Source organism: Nerophis lumbriciformis, linkage group LG04 (genome assembly GCF_033978685.3).
Source record: "Nerophis lumbriciformis linkage group LG04, RoL_Nlum_v2.1, whole genome shotgun sequence".
NCBI classification, from domain to species: Eukaryota; Metazoa; Chordata; class Actinopteri; order Syngnathiformes; family Syngnathidae; genus Nerophis; species Nerophis lumbriciformis.
In genome coordinates, this window is record NC_084551.2 from 24,572,033 (window position 1) to 24,592,179 (window position 20,147).

At 39.5% G+C, this 20,147-nt stretch overlaps 1 protein-coding gene across 2 annotated transcripts in view; it reads right to left on the reverse strand.

The window, feature by feature from the left end:
- adcy2a (adenylate cyclase 2a) overlaps positions 1-20,147 on the reverse strand; it is a 106,125-nt gene that overhangs the window by 76,691 nt on the left and 9,287 nt on the right. For both annotated transcript variants that reach the window (XR_009814696.1, XM_061951065.2), the window contains exon 2: positions 10,981-11,178. Coding sequence is in view for 1 of the 2 variants with exons in the window: in XM_061951065.2 (XP_061807049.1) it covers positions 10,981-11,178 (198 nt within the window). In the remaining variant the exon portion in view is untranslated. The remainder of the gene's footprint in view (positions 1-10,980; positions 11,179-20,147) is intronic.

Below are 20,147 nucleotides of genomic sequence, written 5' to 3' on the forward strand. Positions count from 1 at the left end.
GTGGTGTGTTGCAAATCTGGCAGCACATGATCACTCTGATGGACTTATTTTCAAATTGACTAATTACATTAATTATTAATGAGATGAATTATTATATATTACTTGAATTTGCTTTGTTACCTATAACACAAAGCTAAAATGACAATGGTTTGTTTATATAGATTATCATATATTCACCGACAGTGGATTCGTTTTAGCATCTTCGATGTATGAAATATATCAAAGTAGCCCCCACATCCTTTTAAGCAGGGCTATTCAAATAAATTGTTTTGGGAGCCAAATTTCGATACAGCGAAGAACCGGGGGGCCGGACCTCGTTATTTTTCTAGTATTCTTATTTTGTGTATTCTGAGGACCAGCGTCTTCTGCAAAGGACATTGGATTTATGTATATTTATTTTATCAGAGGTATACATTTTAGGGAAACATTTTTAATGAAAGGTGGAAATCTTTGGGAACCCCACGATTTGATTCCGATTCTCGGGGTGACGATGTGATTCCAAATCAATTCTCAATTCAACATGATTCTCGTAATATATTATTTGTAGTGGTGTAATGATTTGTTTTAAAAATGATTCGATGTGATATTTGTGGTTGTCGATACGATGATAGATGATCTTAGTTTTTTAGAACGATACGATCTAAAATGCATCAGTGAGTTGAAATCAATTCATCAATCAAGCATTGTGACCGTGAAATGATTACTGCATACTGGGCACTGCACGTGAAGTTTCCTACATTCTTGTTATTTATTGTAAGATAATTAGAAATAGATTAATTATGCATACAAACAAGCAAGAATATTGGCTATTGAATTCACATCTTATTTGATAAAAGATCCGGAACAATTTGACTACAAACCCCAAAACCAGTGAAGTTGGCAACTTGTGTAAATCGTAAATAAAAACAAAATACAATGATTTGCAAATCCTTTTAAACCTATATACTCAGTGGCCTAGTGGTTAGAGTGTCCGCCCTGAGATCGGTAGGTTGTGAGTTCAAACACCGGCCGAGTCATACCAAAGACTATAAAAATGGGACCCACTACCTCCCTGCTTCGCACTCAGCATCAAGGGTTGGAATTGGGGGTTAAATAATTCCCGGGCGCGGCCACCGTTGCTCACTGCTCCCCTCACCTACCAGGGGGTGATCAAGGGTGCTGGGTCAAATGCAGAGAATAATTTCGCCACACCTAGTGTGTGTGTGTGACAATCATTGGTACTTTAACTTTTTTAACTTTAATATTAAATTGAATAGACTGCAAAGATAAGATACTTAACGTTCAAATTAGAAAACTTAATTTTTTGCAAATATTAACTTATTTGGAGTTTGATGCCTGCAACATGTTTCAAAAAAGCTGGCATAAGTGGCAAAAAAGACTGATAAAGTTGAGGAATGCTCATCAAACACTTATTTGGAACATCCCATAGGGCATAGGAGAACAGGCTAATTGGGAACAGGTGGGTGCCATGATTGGGTATAAAATCAGCTTTCATGAAATGCTCAGTCATTCACAAACAAGGATGGGGCGAGGGTCACCACTTTGTGAACAAATGCGTGAGCAAATTGTCGAACAGTTCAAGAACAACATTTCTCAACCAGCTATTGCAAGGAACTTAGGGATTTCACCATCTACGGTCCGTAATATCATCAAAACCCCCCCATCATAACCCCCCCCCCCCCTAGAGGGGGGGGGGGGGGGGTTATGCGGTCCTCTCCAAGGTTTCTCATAGTCATTCACATCGACGTCCCACTGGGGTGAGTTTTTCCTTGCCCTTATGTGGGCTTTGTACCGAGGATGTCGTTGTGGCTTGTGCAGCCCTTTGAGACACTTGTGATTTAGGGCTATATAAATAAACATTGATTGATTGAAAAGGTTCAGAGGATCTAAAGAAATGACTGCACGTAAGCGATGATATTACGGACCTTCGATCCCTCAGGCGGTACTACATCAAAAAGCAACATCAGTGTGCAAAGGATGTCACCACATGGTCTCAGGAACACTTCAGAAAACCACTGTCAGTAAGTACAGTTGGTCGCTACATCTGTAAGTGCAAGTTAAAACTGTAATATGCAAAGCAAAAGCCATTTATCAACAACACCCAGAAACGCTGCCGGCTTCTAAGATGGACTGATGCAAATTGAAAAAGTGTTCTGTGGTCTGACGAGTCCACATTTCAAATAGTTTTTGGAGACTGGGGACTCTGTGTCCTTTTGGACCAAAGAGGAAAATAACCATCCGGATTGTTACAGGCGCAAAGTTCAAAAGCCAGCAACTTAAGCTGTACAGCAAGCAAGAATGGGATAGAAATTGGTATTTTCAGTTCCCAAATGTTTACTGAGTGTTGTTAAAAGGAAAGGCCATGTAACACAGTGGTAAAAATGCCCCTGTGCCAACTTTTTTGCAAAGTGTTGGTGCCATTAAATTCTAAGTTAATGATTATTTGCAAAAAAAAAACCAAGTTTCTCAGTTCGAACATTAAATAACTTGTCTTTGCAGTCTATTCAATTTAATATAAGTTGAAAGGGATTTGCAAATCATTGTATTTAGTTTTTATTTACAAATTAAACAACGTGCCAACTTCACTGGTTTTGGGTTTTGTATATTAAGAGCTTCAACTTCTGTGTATATGCTTGGATCCTGCTTCCACCCACAGAGACAAAGTCAGTGTATGGTTGACAAGAGGGTCCACTCCCGTTTCTTTATTTCCACTAAAAATAGCTCAAAAAATTTAGGGCAGATTTTCATCAAAATTTCATACAATGTCAGAAATTAGATAGGCAACAAGTAATTACAATTTTGGGGCCGATCCAGATCATTCTACTACACAAGCTTACAAGCTTCAAATGATGCTTGCGTCCCCGCCTCCACTCACAGAGACATAGTGGATGACTGACAAAAGGCTTCGCTCTGTTTGTTTCAGTCCACTTTAGTTATGCGCACATTTTGATTAAACATTCAGGAAATGTTAAAACTGGGATAAGAAACAAGTGACTACATTTTGGAGGTGAGCCATATCACCGTCTGGATTCAAGACGTTTTTCCTACCAGGTAAGTAGGACTTGGCAGAGATCTGCGCTTTCTGAGTACTTTTCTAGTTGTGAATTGTTTCCTTCCCCCCTCTGTGCGAGGGAGGCGAGGTAATACCTGCTGAGGCCCCCGCGCACAGCAGGTGTGTTGGGAGGATACATTCTTCTTTAGATAATAAAATGGTACTTTTGTAGGCAGACAAAAAGTTTTTAGAGAGTAAGAGATAACTCTTAGTCTCAGCTGTCACTTCAGCCTTCCTTAGAGCGGTTGCCGCTTCCTGGTGTGACATGTCGTCTCTAAAATCAGTTGGCACGTTTTGACCTCCCATATCTCTAAGATAAAATATATTTGTCTATTTGTCAACACTATTTTACTGATCGTCTTAGGATGATGTTTTAACATGGGGGATTGGATTGAGAGTCGTCGATACGCGTTGCTATCACACACAAAGCTTGCCGACCCAGCCGTTTCTGGCTGCCCGAATCCTACCGTCGGCCCCAGTGGGACTGATCGTCAGAATTTGAACACGGTGGAGTTGTAGCTTTCCAAATGATCCTTCCACAGGTTCACATATGGAAACTTTGTTAAGACATTTACCGTATTTTTCGGAGTATAAGTCGCACCGGAGTATAAGTCGCACCTGCCGAAAATGCATAATAAAGAAGGAAAAAATATATATATAAGTCGCACTGGAGCCCGGCCAAACTATGAAAAAAACTGCGACTTATAGTTCGAAAAATACGGTACTTCTTCTATTTAGTCACATTTGATGTCCTCACAAATTGTGGTTTAGCCTTTTTTAAGGTGGAAAAAGTCACAAATTAGATCTTTGTTTTGTTCACTTTGATGGAAGACTTTATTCATTTTATCATTACATTTAATTAACTTGTAAATATTAGAGCAGGGGTTCTTAACCTTTTTGACCTCTGGGCCCAACCTTTCCACTACAGAGAGGCCCAGAACACCCTCAAATATTAACAATGAATTAGTTATTTCTACTCCTGATTTCAATCATATTCAATAATTATATCAAACCTACTCACAGTTTAACAAAATTAACTTTGTCAAATGATATGAAACCATATGTTAATCACAAATAGTTTTATCAAGGCTTGGGTGAGGCTGATTAAAAAATTAAATACTAATCAAACATACTGCAAAAGAAGGGACGGATGCAATATTTATTTAATTATGCAGTGCTAAAATAAATACATTGTAATTATCCATCCATTGTCTACCACTTGTCCCTTTCTGGAGCCTATCTAAATTAATAAATACTATTAATATATTTTTCAATTAACTGTCAATAATATATATGGTGTAATAAGAGATGTTAAAATTAACTGGAAATGTCATTAAAAATTATACAACAAAATCACTCCATATTCTCTACTGCTTGCCAGTTTTACCATAACTGAGTTAATGTGCAGAAATATGGGGAAATAACTACAAAAGTACACTTATTTTCTTACCATGTTACAAAAAAGAAAGAGTAATGCATCATACAGTGATTACAAATAACATTGGAGGCAGCCACCACAGTTGACATATTTCACACAAAACTCCCAATTTCTCTGTGATTGTTGGTCCAAAGCTAATGACGATTTTGTCAAAATGAGGATAATAAGTGATTTTTTTGGTCGTTCTGTGTATTTTTTTTTACGTTTATTGTGGAGTCAGGTGTGTGTTAAACTTTCTGCTGGTCAATTAACCTGCAGGAATGTAGCAGCAGAGGGTGTCAAAATAAAAAAATAAAATAATAAATAAATGATAAATGGGTTATACTTGTATAGCGCTTTTCTACCTTGAAGGTACTCAAAGCGCTTTGACAGTATTTCCACATTCACCCATTCACACACACATTCACACACTGATGGCGGGAGCTGCCATGCAAGGCGCTAACCAGCAGCCATCAGGAGCAAGGGGTGAAGTGTCTTGCCCAAGGACACAACGGACGTGACTAGGATGGTAGAAGGTGGGGATTGAACCCCAGTAACCAGCAACCCTCCGATTGCTGGCACGGCCACTCTACCAACTTCGCCACGCCACAAATAAAAGCATATTTTTTGTACGTTTATGAGCGGGAGTATATTTACAACTATATATATATAGACATATTATTTTGGTTTATTTCATCACAAAAACTAACATCTAACTACCTTGGTAGCAGTCATGGCGCCTGTTGTTTAGTTGGCCATACTCTCTCTATAAACGGCTCTGACATCCATGTGGCGCTACTTACACCTAGTGATCAGTCAGTATACATTACTACATATCCCCATCATCTGTTTATTTTCTTCTTTAAACAAAAACAAGCAAACATAAATTTGACTGATCATCGACGATGGGTAAAATCAAACAAATCGACTATGAAATTATTTGGTCCAAGACAACTTTAATAGACAGCGCTAGCAGTAACTCAAAACGTTTGGATATATATGTGTAATGTTTTTCTTAGGGGACGAGATGGCTAAAGGATGGGGAAGGAAATGAGGAGAATGCAGACAATTTTCTGTAAGGGGTCGAGGCTGGACCACACAGATAAGCCTTTCTCCCTAGTATCAGCAAACAGAGGGGTCTTTGTCAGGAGCGGATAAGCATCCAATTGATTTCAGGTTGGAAAATGGAACCTCCAATTTATACAAACCAAACCTTGGACCGTGCCGATGGGAAAGGCAACACCGAGTTTGGGGTCTTACAGTGATACATATCTTACAATATAGATCATTTCACTGATTGGGTTGGTTATGAACACAAATAGCATTGTTATTTTAAGGGGGACTATGTGATTGTGGTCATTTCAATTTAAAAATGTGTAAAACTGCATGAATCGTCAGTTTTTTGACAAACCAAATAGATTTGAAAATGTGTCATGAGAATGCTGCTGTTATAATATGTATATACCTGTATATAATATATATATACCTGTATATAATATATATATATATATACACTATATTGTCAAAAGTATTTGGCCACTCATCCAAATGATGAGAATCAGGTGCCCTAATCTAGAGGTGGGTAGTAACGCGCTACATTTACTCCGTTACATCTACTTGAGTAACTTTTGGGATAAATTGTACTTCTAAGAGTAATTTTAATGCAACATACTTTTACTTTTACTTGAGTATATTTATAGAGAAGAAACACTACTTTTACTCCGCTCCATTTATCTACAGGGCAGCACGGTGGGAGAGGGGTTAGTGCGTCTGCCTCACAATACGAAGGTCCTGAGTAGTGCTGGGTTCAATCCCGGGCTCGGGATCTTTTTGTGTGGAGTTTGCATGTCCTCCCCGTGACTGTGTGTGTTCCCTTCGGGTACTCCGGATCCCTCCCACTTCCAAAGACATGCACCTGGGGATAGGTTGATTGGCAACACTAAATGGGCCCTAGTGTGTGAATGTGAGTGTGAATGTTGTCTGTCTATCTGTGTTGGCCCTGCGATGAGGTGGCGACTTGTCCAGAGTGTACGCCGCCTTCCACCCGATTGTAGCTGAGATAGGTTCCAGCGCCCCCCGCGACCCTGAAGGGAATAAGCGGTGGAAAATGGATGGATGAATGGCATTTATCTACATTCAGCTCGCTACTCGCTACTGATTTTTATCGACCTGTTAATGCACGCTTTGTTTGTTTTGGTTTGTCAGACAGACCTTCAAAGTAGGATCTATCCCATGCCTGTGTTTCACCAATCAAATACAGTCACTGGTGACGTTTGAGTCCGTTTCACCAATCAAATGCAGTCACTGGTGACGTTTGACTCCATTTCACCAATCAAACAGAGCCAGGCGGTCACATGATTAACTGCACATACATTTTCAGCGGCAAACAACAAGCTTGAGCTTGCATGAACTCAAAGTCAAATTTGAGGAAGTACATCGCGGTAAGTAACGTTAGTAGATATTTTGGCTGTCACCGTAGGCTGATGTTAGCTTCCCTGCTATGAATCACTGTCAAATGTACACCTTGGCCATCAGGCACATGAAGAATAACTCCTAACAGTAGCTCATTTGAATTCCTTCTAAGTCTATAACAAGGTCTGATAGCTCAGTTACAGCTCTTGTTATTACCAAATCTGTGTTATATGTGTTTTATGTTGCACGATTGCACCAAGAAAAATGTGTAGTTTGTGAACCCGTTCTCAAACAATGGCAATAAAACTATTCTGATTCTGATTCTGATTAACGCACTGCAGCCTCATAGACAGACAGACAGAGACTCACTCACACGCACAGTCGCACACACACACACACACACACACACACACACACACACACACACACACACACACACACACACACACACACACACACACACAGTGTGTTCTCAGGTGCAGCCCACACCTATCAGTTTATGGTTTGCGTAAAGGCTAACTTGTTATTTTCCTTTGTAATCTCTGCCTACTGAGCCTATGGTGCTGTTAAGTTATTGTGGCTCAATTTGCCTTAATTTTTTTATGTTAATGTATTATTATTTAATAAATATTATTGTTTTAGTTGCTTAAGAGATATTCCTGGCTCTGAATTTGCTCATTGCTATTTTTATGTTTTTGTGCTATATTTGTTGCCGTCATCATTAAACGAACAGGTTACTCATCAGTTACTCAGTAGTTGAGTAGTTTTTTCACAACATACTTTTTACTTTTACTCAAGTAAATATTTGGGTGACTACTCCTTACTTTTACTTGAGTAATAAATCTCTAAAGTAACAGTACTCTTACTTGAGTACAATTTTTGGCTACTCTACCCACCTCTGCCCTAATCCCTTGGCACGGTGTAGAAAATCAAGCACTTAGGCATGGAGACTGTTTCTACAAACATTTGTGAAAGAATGGGCCGCTCTCAGTGATTTCCAGTGTGGAACTGTTATAGGATGCCACCTGTGCAACAAATCCAGTCGTGAAATTTCCTAGCTCCTAAATATTCCAAAGTCAACTTTATTATAAGAAAAGTGAAGAGTTTAGGAACAACAGCAAGTCAGCCACCAAGTGGTAGGCCATGTTAACTGACCGAGAGGGGTCAGCGACTGCTGAAGCACATAGTGCAAAGACTTTCTGCAATGTCAGTTGCTACAGCGCTCCAAACTTCATGTGACCTTCCAATTAGCCCACGTACAGTACGCAGAGAGCTTCATGGAAATGGTTTCCATGGCCAAGCAGCTGTATCTAAGCCATACATCAACAAGTCCAATGCAAAGCGTCGGATGCAGTGGTGTAAAGCATGTCACCACTGGACTCTAGAGCAGTGGAGATGCCTTCTCTGGACTGATGAGTCACACTTTTCCATCTGGCAAACTGATGGACGAGTCTGGGTTTGGAGGTTGCCAGGAGAACGCTATATTTCGGACTGCATTGTGCCGAGTGTGAAATTTGGTGGAGGAGGAATTATGGTGAGGGGTGGTTTCTCAGGAGTTGGGCATGGCCCCTTATTTCCAGTGAAAGGAACTTTGAATGCTCCAGGATACCGAAACATTCTGGACAATTCCATGGGATGGCACTTCAAGTTCATATGTGAGTAAAGGCAGGTGACCAAATACTTTTGGTAATATAGTGTATATGCTCTTGTAGTGCATTCTTTTTTAATGTACAAGGTTTTCAACTGAACCACAAATAATCTCTGTAAAAAGTAACATATGCATTCAAGGAGCTCAGTGGGAAGTGTAGGGACATCAAGCCGAGAGTGTGAATCAACATTCTATCTCTCCAGATAAATGTTAATTAACGTGGTTAAGATGCTGCAGTCACAGTGCGCGGATGGTATAATGGCCTGACATTTTCAGTGAGTGGAAGAACGAGATGAATAGAATGACGTATGCATCAGTGCACCTCGAGATGCTGCTTTGTGACAAATGAGTCCACATTAGACTTTAGTGCTGTATTTCTAGGTACTAGTGAATGAGGTGAATGAGTGTTATTTGTATAAGCTAACCATTTAATGGGCTCTGCAAGTTCCATTGAAAGGAGATATATTTGAAGGCAGGGGTATGATCTTGCCACGTTCAATTGCAATGTTGCCACATAATACAATACCAGTATAGTCCATAAATGAACTGTCATCAAAGCACAACAATGACTAGAGTTCCCGACTGAACAAGAAACATAATTACAAAAAAACAGTAAATTAAGTGATTGTGCTGCAAGCAAAAGGGTTATAACAATTTTTGCAAAGCTGATTTAATGCAGGTTATTCTGTAAGGTTATTAAGCACATTTTCTTTACTGTTTAGAGAAATTTAGATTGAATAAGTGATGTATTCGCTAAGTTTATTTTCCAATGCTTAATCGTTGCATTTAGTCTTACCAATCATGTCTTGCCAAATCAATGATTCTTTTTTCTTTTTTTTCCGCAGTAACATAGTATTGATATTAGGGCCGCAGTTATGAATTATTAGTTAGTTTGTTTCATTAATCGGCATTGAGGCTATAATGCGCGGTTATAGCCTCAATGCATATTCCAGGGAAAACAGTGGAAATAAATATTTTTCGACTTGCCATCACCTTCATTCTTTTTTCTAATTAATTCACATCATCAACATTTAAGTTGTGCTTTTAACATGTGTGCGATTGTAAAAAATTAATCAAACTCTCCGTTGTTCACCGCCACACAAATCACATTACCCACACACCACTGCTCTCATGTGTTCTCTGGCAGCTGCCGTGTGGAAACTATGTCCTGATATTTAAAGTCCCGTCACTGCATTTGATCCATATGTTCTATTTTTTTTAATAAATTTCACTAATTAAACGATTAATGAAAGCAGCAGAACATAAATCAAAGCTTTTTTTCTAATTTAATTAATACATTTAATCAATTAAATGTTGCAGATATAATCAATATACAGTAGGGGGTGACAATGCACTTAGCTTACGAGATGGAACAATATATTTCTTTTAACATTACTCTAAAGCAGGGGTGGACCGGGTCAAAAAGTGTGTGTGGGGACCTTGGGAATAATTATTTAAAAATGTGCAAAATGGCTGACACAAATGTTGTGTTTATTAATAATTTGTATTATGTATTATTTTAGCTTTGTAACATCACATTATGCCTTTGGCTCTTTTTTCCATATTTTCTGGATTGTTCTGTTAAATTTTTTTTCCTACAATGTGCCATGGTCCACAAAAGAATCAAGCCACAACTGGTCCCTGGGCCACACGAGGGAAGGGAATTAATATTTTAAGAACCTTCAAATATCTGGCGTATGCAGTTGAGAGATGTTTCATGAGATCAGAGTGCGTGAGTTTCAACCATGTGATGCGTGACGTCAACAAGGGTGCGCTCAGAGCAGCCTTACCTGTGTAAGCTTAGCATTGGCTAACATGCGACGAATGGAAGTTAATAACTAACTGTGAGTTAGTAAAGCGATTGAATGTGCCTCGGTGATTATGTCTCTTTGTCCAGAATCAAGGATTGCATGGTTATCACTGCATTGATTTGCTGTGATGTTGCCTCTTCCTATATGATATCAAGTTAATTTCAAAAGTGGCGTGCCACATTAATTCAATCGTATTGGTAACGGCGTTGTAATGTACGTAAAAGTATTTGGATTACTCGTTGGTTAGAAAAATTAAGTTATAATGTAACAAAGTCATTCCAAACTCTGATTTGTAATGCAATTGTTGAGCCAATGTCGGTTCGACAAGCTAGTCAATCATAGTCTTTAATGCTGGAACACCTTTTATTGACACGTAAGTCTTTCATAAAAATCTTTACTGAGGTAGTAAAGCAAATTATCACTTTCTCAAATCTCCGCAACTCTTTTCTTCGGGCAACCAAGAATTCTCCCTGCAGAGCATTCAAACGGAATTCAAGTTTAAGGCACTTCCATATTGGCCTCGTTTTCAAACCCGCAAGGTATGTTTAGTTATTTATACTGTCTATGAATAAATCACAGAGTGCTCCACATACTTTTGCAAAAAAAATAAATAAACTGACCACAAAATTCTTGGTCTTACCTGGTCCCACGGACAGACAATCCCACCGGAAAACATAAAAAGGTAGCCCATGGCAACCAAGCAGGCCCAGATAACAAGGGAGAAAACTTGAAGGAGCTTCTTGAAAATGGATTCAATGCAGACCAAAACAAACACAGCCAGGAAGATCGCCAGCGCCGTGGGCACCGTGATTACAAAGGCCATGTGGTCCTCAACGTTCTGGAACAAGAAAGAGAAGGATTATAAAATAAAACCTTTTCTTATTATGCATTGGGGCAGTTCAGCACCAGATTCAAAATAACAGCTCAACAACAATTAATTTGCTTTTACTTAAAGTGACCATCAACATGCATGTAGGACAGGAACTGAAACTGAAACCCTAACTTGCAGTTTAAGTAAACTTATAAAAAAAGAAAAGAAAAGTAATGCATTAAAAAGTCAACTCAAATATGCTATTTGTCTGGGTTATTATTTTTCTGTTTTTTTTAGTTTACATTTCTGAGTTTATTTTGACTGTGAATGGGGGGTGTCAGGGTAATTTCTGGCATTAAATATAAATTGTATGTAAAACACTTTGTATTACATCTTCAATGGATGAAAAAAACTAAAAAAAATCAACTTTGTTTGACAGATTGATTGTAGGGATCAAAAGACTGGCTTGTTTTTTTTGTTTTGTTTTTTAGAATGTAGGAAGTTACACATCTTTAGAAAGGAAATAATCAGTGACAGTAGTTATATGGTCTTTTTAGGTTTCCTTATTTGCTAGTTTTTTTCCTGTCAGCGCTCTTATTTTAGTTCCACTTCCTGCTTGTCTCCCTGAGCACTATTTCCCCTCACCTGCCGCTGATTGGCAGCCTGGCCACACCTGTTGTCAATCAGCTGGCTGTTATTCATGCCTGCCTCGCCCTCCAGTCAAGGCTCGATGATTGGTTTCCTGTTTTCCTAGTTCCTTTTTGACATTAAAGTCATGTTTATCTGCGCTAAGCCTGCCATCGCTGCATCTTGGGGTACAAGACCGACAGAACCTGACAGAATCATCGAGCCAAGTACGAACCCCGCAGAAATTTGGTGGGCTATCTGGAGGCAACAAATGGCTGCTCGGGAGAAAGCCACAGAAGAGAAGTGTACCCGCTTGGTCTCCTTGATGGACGTGCTCTATGGCTTGAGTGCTGCACGGTGTGGTTCTTCGGCTCTCGTCCACCCGTCCCTGTCGTCTATTCCAGGGAGGCGGCCAAAGTCGGCAGGACCCGAGACCCTCCAGGTCCTTCCCCGCTCCCCCAGCCTTTCATGGGACGTCTGGAATCCGTCCCTTGAGGAGGCGGGGGCTCAGGTCAGCTGTGTGACAGGGGAAGCACAGTTCTCACCTCTTCAATGTGAGGCCATCGCAGACGCCAGCTGTGGACACGCCAATAGCCCATCCGCCTGCTGCTCCAGCTATGGAAACACCATCCTCGTGTCCAGCGGGCCGTCCCACGGCGCTGCCATCTTCGTCTCTAGCAAGCCGTCCCATGGCGCAGTCATCCTTGTCTCCGGCGAGCCATCTCATGGCAACGTCATCCACATCTCCAGCGGGCCGTCCCATGGCACCGTCATCTTCGTCTCCGGCGGGCCGTCATCTTCATCTCTGGCGGGCCGTCATATTCATCTCCGGCGGGCCGTCCGTCGGTGCCGTTATCTTGGTCTCCGGCGGGCTGTCCCACAGCGCCGTCATCTTCTTCTCCGGCAGGCCGTCCCATGGCGCCGTCATCCTCGTCTCCAGCGGGCCATTCCACAGCGCCATCATCTTCTTCTCCGGCAGGCCGTCCCATGGCGCAGTCATCTTCGTCTTCGGTGCGCCGTCATCTTCATCTCTGGCGGGACGCCATATTCATCTCCGGCGGGCCGTCCGTCGGCGCCGTTATCTTGGTCTCCGGAGGGCCGTCCCATGGCGCCGTCATCCTTGTCTCCGGCGAGCCATCTCATGGTGCCGTCATCCTCGTCTCCAGCAGGCCGTCCCATGGCGCCGTCATCTTCGTCTCCGGCGGGCCGTCATCTTCATCTCTGGCGGGCCGTTCGTCGGCGCCGTTATCTTGGTCTCCGGCGGGCTGTCCCACAGCACCGTCATCTTCTTCTCCGGCAGGCAGTCCCATGGCACCGTCATCTTTGTCTCCGGCGGGCCGTCATCTTTATCTCTAGCGGGCCGTCCCTCGGTGTCGTTATCTTCGTCTACGGCGGGCCTTCCCATGGCGCCGTCATCTTCCTCCCCGGCAGGTCGTCCCACAGCACCGTCTTCTTAGTCCGCCATGCTCGTTGTCTGACTTCTTGCTTTCCTGCCACAAGCGGCCATCAAATGCCAACTCGCCTCCTCCTCATCGGCCAAGAGAGTGGCCGTTCCGTGGTCGCCTGCCTCGCCAGATGCAGCAGCGTTCAACGTGTCTCCTCCACCTGACTCTCCCTCGCTGGCTGCGGGGACACAAAGCTTGGCACCCCCTACCAACTCCACCCTCCACCCTCCTGTGACTTTTGGACCTTGTTTTTTAGGGGGGGATGTCTAGAATCCGTCCCTAAAAGAGGAGGGGGGGGTTACTGTGACGATCTGTCACATGCACGTCTTTTTATGTGTCCTTAGTTGGTTTTTATTTCCTGTCAGCTCTCTTATTTAGTTCCACTTCCTGCTTGTCTCCCTGAGCGCTATTTCCCCTTACCTGCCGCTGATTGGCAACCTGGCCACACCTGTGTTCAATCAGATGGCTGCTATTTATGCCTGCCTCGCCCTCCAGTCAGGGCTCGATGATTGTTTTCCTGTTATCCTGTTTTTCTATTTTCTTTTTTACATTAAAGTCATGTTTACCTGCGCTACGCCTGCCATCTTTGCATCTTGGGGTTCGAGACCAGCACACCCTGACAATTATGATCTGAACATTTCAAAATTTCCCCAATTCATGCTTTATTTGTAGGAAATATTCTAAAATATTAATCATGATTTCATATGGGTTGTGTTTTCATTGTAAGCATTCCAAAAGGTGATAAGCTATCTTCATGCTTTTACAGTGAGATCATTATTTAGAATTTTCGCTTAGCTAAGAAACTTTGTGGCACAATAAAAAATACACAGGCGACATATAACCTCCATGCAAATCAACTTTACTGTTAAATGTTACACACAAGAGCATTTTAACAATTTGGAAAAATATTGCCTACATAATACATTATATGTAATTTACAAAATACAAATATAAATAAAATAAAAAATAGCACAAAAGATAAATGTGAATTTAAAATTGTACTATCATACCTGGTGTGTGTACACCTAAACTTGGCTACTTAAATCCATAATAAAGCAATGACCCAGAAAAGTGCATCGATGTTGCTTCCTTTCCTTTGACCTTGGGTTATTATTTTAGTCAGTGTAGCTCCAGTCGAGTCAGGTAGCAGGCATAAGAAAGTAGCGTTTTGCAATTTGCATTTTAATGAACTGCTCTCAAATGCTTATCGGTTCTCGTCATTCGCTTGAAGGAGCCGTTTCAAAGACTCGACTCGTTCATGAACTTCACATCTCTGATTGATATTCAATCTATGTTATGTTCTGCACATTTTTGAAGACTTAACCTTCAATTTGAGGGAACAAGTGCACTATTTTGGTGAAGGTAATATGTACCTCCTAACACTGTTCTTGCACTTTGATGGCATTTGAGTGAGCAGAGGTGGAGTAGGAGGTAATTGCCCATTTGCGACCAAATCTGACATTGAGAATATATGGAACCGACAAGGACCACTGGTAAAAGTCAAACCATATTATTTACATATGTGTGCATACATGTGTATATATGAATATATGCATATATGTACATATAAACATATGTATAGTATATATGTCCTTTCAAGCATTTATTGTTTTGTTTTGTTTTTTACAGCTGGTTTGTTGTTTGGATAGATGTGTCTGTGCCTACATCGCTTGACCTATTCCCATTACACACAATTATAGGGAATATACACTCCATCCACTTACACTGAAGTCACATCATCAGACATCTGATTCATATCTAAAATATGATAAAGGCCTGATGTGATGATGTATTGACTTTGATGGTTGCTTTTCATGCAGAATGTTATGAAATGATTATTTGTGAGAGTTGGCCATCAGTCCGAGGTGTAAACAGCTTAGAACAGGTTGAGCAGTAAAAAAAAAAAATAGATTATTGGATACAAAGCATGCAAGGTACAGGAGAGGTAGGATGATGCTGAGGCATAGGGTGCATTTACAAGACAATGATGTTGCAAAATGGAGAGTTTTTTTAAGATTTTAAAACACACCGCATTCGCAAAAAGCTCCCTAAAAACATCTGAAGACACTGTAATGTGCATACTGTTTATTCCAGGATAATTTGTGTATCATACATTCATTCATTTTTCAAAATTAAACCAAACATTTGAATACACACACATATATATATATATATATATATATATATGTATACTAGGGGTGTGGGAAAAAATCCATTCGAATTCGAATCGCGATTCTCACGTAAAAAATAGTTGGTTTTTTTTGTTTTTGTTTTTTCATTTTTTTAATCTTTTTTTTTCATTTTTTTATTTTTTTAATTAATCAAGTCAACAAAACAATACACATCAATACCATAACACTGCAATCCAATTCCAAAACCAAACCCGACCCAGCAACACTCAGAACTGCAATAAACGGGGCAATTGAGAGAAGACACAAACACGACACAGAAACAAACCAAAAGTAGTGAAACAAAAATGAATATTATCAACAACAGTATCAATATTAGTTACAATTTCAACAAAGCAGTGATTACAAATCCCTAATTGACATTATCATTAGACATTTATAAAAATAAAAAAAAATGAACAATAGTGTCACAGTGGCTTACACTTGCTTCGCATCTCATAAGCACTGTGTCCAATATTTTCACAAAGATAAAATGTCATATTTTTGGTTCATTTAATAGTTAAAACAAATTTACATTATTGCAATCAGTTGAATAAACATTGTCCTTTACAATTATAAAAACGTTTTACAAAAATATACTACTCTGCTTGCATGTCAGCAGACTGGGGTAGATCCTGCTGAAATCCTATGTATCGAATGAATAGAGAATCGTTTTGAATCGGGAAAATGTCGTTTTTTAATCGAGAATCGCGTTGAATCGGAAAAAATCGATTTTGAATCGAATCGTGACCCCAAGAATTGATATTGAATCGAATCATGGGACACCCAAAGATTTGCAGCCCTAATATATATATATATATATATATATATATATATATATATATATATATATATATATATATATATATATTTATATATATATATATATATATATATATATATATATATATATATATATATTTATATATATATATATATATATATATATATATATATATACACATATATATATATATATATATATATATATATATCGTACAAAACAAGTGTTGATCTGTAAAGACTCATTTCATATCCTTTCACATATGTTTTACAACCTTTTTTTAATAAATTAATTATATGTAATGGGAGTTTCATATGTCGTGCTGATTTCCAACTTTTTATCATTCGAGGGAAATTTAGCAGTTCAGTACTTTGCTCAAGGACACCTCAATGTAGAATTAGTTGCACTTTTAAGAAATTAGTCATGTAGGTTTTCTTTTACTTTGCCCAATGAAAAATGGCTTCTTTCTTTATCATGAAATAATAATCTTATCTTTTTACATGATTGCTTGGCAGTGTTTATACTACACATGTGCTGTGCATATGTATTGTATAAGTCAGCAATCAATATGGAATTTTTGCATTCTTCCTTTTTAACTGAGTGCACATCAAGTAAGATGAGGAGTTGAAAACACATCAATTATGGATTTGATTCTGCTTCTGACATACACTGAGATCTGGAAGTTCTTATAAAAATTTCAGGACTTTCTTTCAAGGTGAACACGACGTCGCTTAGTGATGGGAGAAACATAACTCAGCTTATTCTTGCTTCCTAATGCTCGAGGGACAACACAAATGTTGAAAATGACACATTAATATGTAAGAGTCGCATCGATCAAAGAAACATCCAATCTTGGCTTCTTTCATCTCGGGGGGGATGTTGATTTTTACTTTGCATTTTCTATAAGGAAGGACTTGCATTTTGCTGATGGACCTCAGTGATCCCCAGTGTGCCAGTATCATCCAGCCATGATGACAACGCTGTGTACTGCATTATGTTTAGTCTTTTAGAAAAGCATGGTGCTCTAAAAGTCATACATTTATTAAAGAGGAACTGCACTTTTTTTTCGGAATTTTGTCTATCGTTCACATTCCTTATGAGAGAAAAGAACACATTTGTCTTTTTTTTAATGCATTCCAACTCGTAAATAAATGTCCGCTTACACTGGAGCCAATGGGAGCCATTCCGGCCATAAAACCCAATAAATAACCATCCAAAAAGCGCCAACAATACTCCATTTACATTTCCTAACCTGAATATTAACCAAGTATTAGTGATATTGTTATTAAAAGCGCTAAAATTGAGGACCTATATTTAGCGGTGCATTGAGAGAGAGGCAACTTCCTAATGCTGGCTGTACTGACATCATCAGCTGGTGAGCTGCTTTCTCGCTTCAGAGCTTGTAAGAGTTTATTCTACATCATAATTGAATTGATGGTGCTGGAGCCTATTCCAGCTGCATTCAGGCAGAAGGTGGGGTACACCCTGGATAAGTCGCCACCTCATCGCAGGGCCAGATAAACATAACATTCACACTCACATTCACACACTAGAGACAATTTCATCAACCTATCCACAGATGCATGTTTTAATAACTATAGTAAAAACACCACCAAAAGGATTTCTTATCGTCCGCTGTCTGCTCCGTTGTCCACAGTTTGCAGACATTCTCCGTGTATGTTTTTCTCTCGAAAAATGTTTGTCCATCTTAAACATGTTCCAACACATTTACTCCCGCACGTTAAGAGCATTAGTGAAGTGTTGAAAGCAATCCAAAGCACTAATTTGTGTTGGTAAATAATAGAAAGATTATCATCACTCATCTATGTCATGTAAATGTTGCCTCTTTCCAAGTCAGCATTGCAAATGAAAATCTGTTCTTAATTACCTTACATGGATGAATAAATGTAAAATAAATAAATACCTGTCAACGAAGAAATACATGTTTATATACTGCATAACCCAGCAAGCGTAGTGGCGCGCTGTAGACCTGAACAGGAAGTAGGTCTAAGCTACTTGGGAAGAACACAGAACAAGAATTATGATGAATATCTTGAACACTTTTTATTTTTTTATTTTACTGAGACAAATATTATTTATGTATTTAATATTTGTTTAGTTACTATGGTATATTATTTGTTAATTATGTATTTGTTCACTGTTATGTTACAGAGGACAAGGAAATAGGATAAAGTTGCTATGGTATGAAAAGGGGTAGGATTAAATAAGCTCAGCTTCTTCCTACTCCTTTTCGGACGTGCTGTAATGAAACAACTGGAAATATGTGATGCATTACAGTGTATTGTATGCATGTTCGAAATGAACTGAAACTGAACTGAACTGAACAAAAGAGTTGGTCAGTTGTTACACATTGCTGTTTCCGCTTAGTCTACACACGAAACAAACATAGGTTTTGATTAGACAGTTGATGTGCACATTTGAGTGTCGCTCAGAGACAATTTTGATTGACGAAATTGCAAATTGGCCAAAATATGCAGGGAAAATTGCACGATCCACACATTGTGAAATCCTGGAGAGACTGCTATTTGGTGTATGTTGGTGTATAGACTGTTATTTGGTGTTATATAAACAAATTGCGGTAATCAGTGACGTGCAGTCAGGGGAGGCAGGTGAGGCGGGGCCTCACGTGCCATCATGGAAAGAAAAAATATGTAAAAAGAAAAAATATATAATTAAATTGTTGTATGTATCCAGTGATTATACTATAAAGTTATTTTCCATTTAACTTCACCAGTTTTAGATTATTTTTATTCAAAATCGCTGAATTTTCACATTTGCCGTTCAAATACTGAGAACAGACTTGCGGTGAGTCAGCAGCCAGTTGAGGCACGTCACTGAGTTGAGCCTCACCATGGATTGCGCAATAACTCGGCTAACTGCTGGCCTGCTGTGCAGTGAGACCATATTGCTATATGAATTATATTATACATTTCCATAGTTTAGTTAGCTGAGGTATATAATGTACAGTGTATTTTGTCAACAAATGTATGTGTGTAACGTATTTCTTGTGCTGAGCAATCATAAAACGGCTGCAAAGACGCACTGGCTGAGGCTTGCAGTAATCCCGCCTCCTGGTGGTAGAGGGCGCTAGTGATCCCAGAGATCATTCTTGCGACTACACGGCTGCAGAAAAAGTGACAACAAGCAGCAACAGTTAGCAGCGATCGTTTATTTTTTCCTCTTGCCTGGACTTTTAACATGGAGGACTACATATCTAAAATAAAACAGTTTTCTAAACTGGACTTTCAATCGAAGCAGGAGGTAATACTTAAAGGAAGATCTCCATCGAGACAGAGAGACTTTTAAAACTGAAGAAAGATAAGGAAGACTTCTATAAACAAGTTATCGATGCTTTTGTTCAAAAGGAGCAGCACATGGACTTCATTTATAAGTAAAGGTAAAACCATAATAACGTTTTTTTTTATTAAATGTGCTTTTTTGTGTGCTACAGTTTGTATGTGTAAAGTTAAAGTTAAGTTAAAGTACCAATGATTGTCACACACACACTAGGTGTAGTGAAATGTATCCTCTGCATTTGACCCATCCCCTTGATCACCCCCTGGGAGGTGAGGAGAGCAGTGGGCAGCAGCGGCGCCGCGCCCGGGAATCATTTTTGGTGATTTAACCCCCAATTCCAACCCTTGATGCTGAGTGCCAAGCAGGGAAGAATGCTGGTATGAGCTTTTAAACATAATCCGTTAACTGCTGCCAATCAAATGGTGAATAAGATACTCTTTAGGGTTCATATGTTTGTAAATCTGACTGTGATGAAGTCAGTGCCTCACCAGCCATCAACCTCACCGCACGTCCACTGGAGGTAATGTATGTCTATAGCATGGTATAAATAGAACATATAGTATAATCAGTGTTGGGTTAGTTACTGAAAAACAGTAACTAGTTACAGTTACTAGTTACTTTATTTCAAAAGTAACTCAGTTACTAACTCAGTTA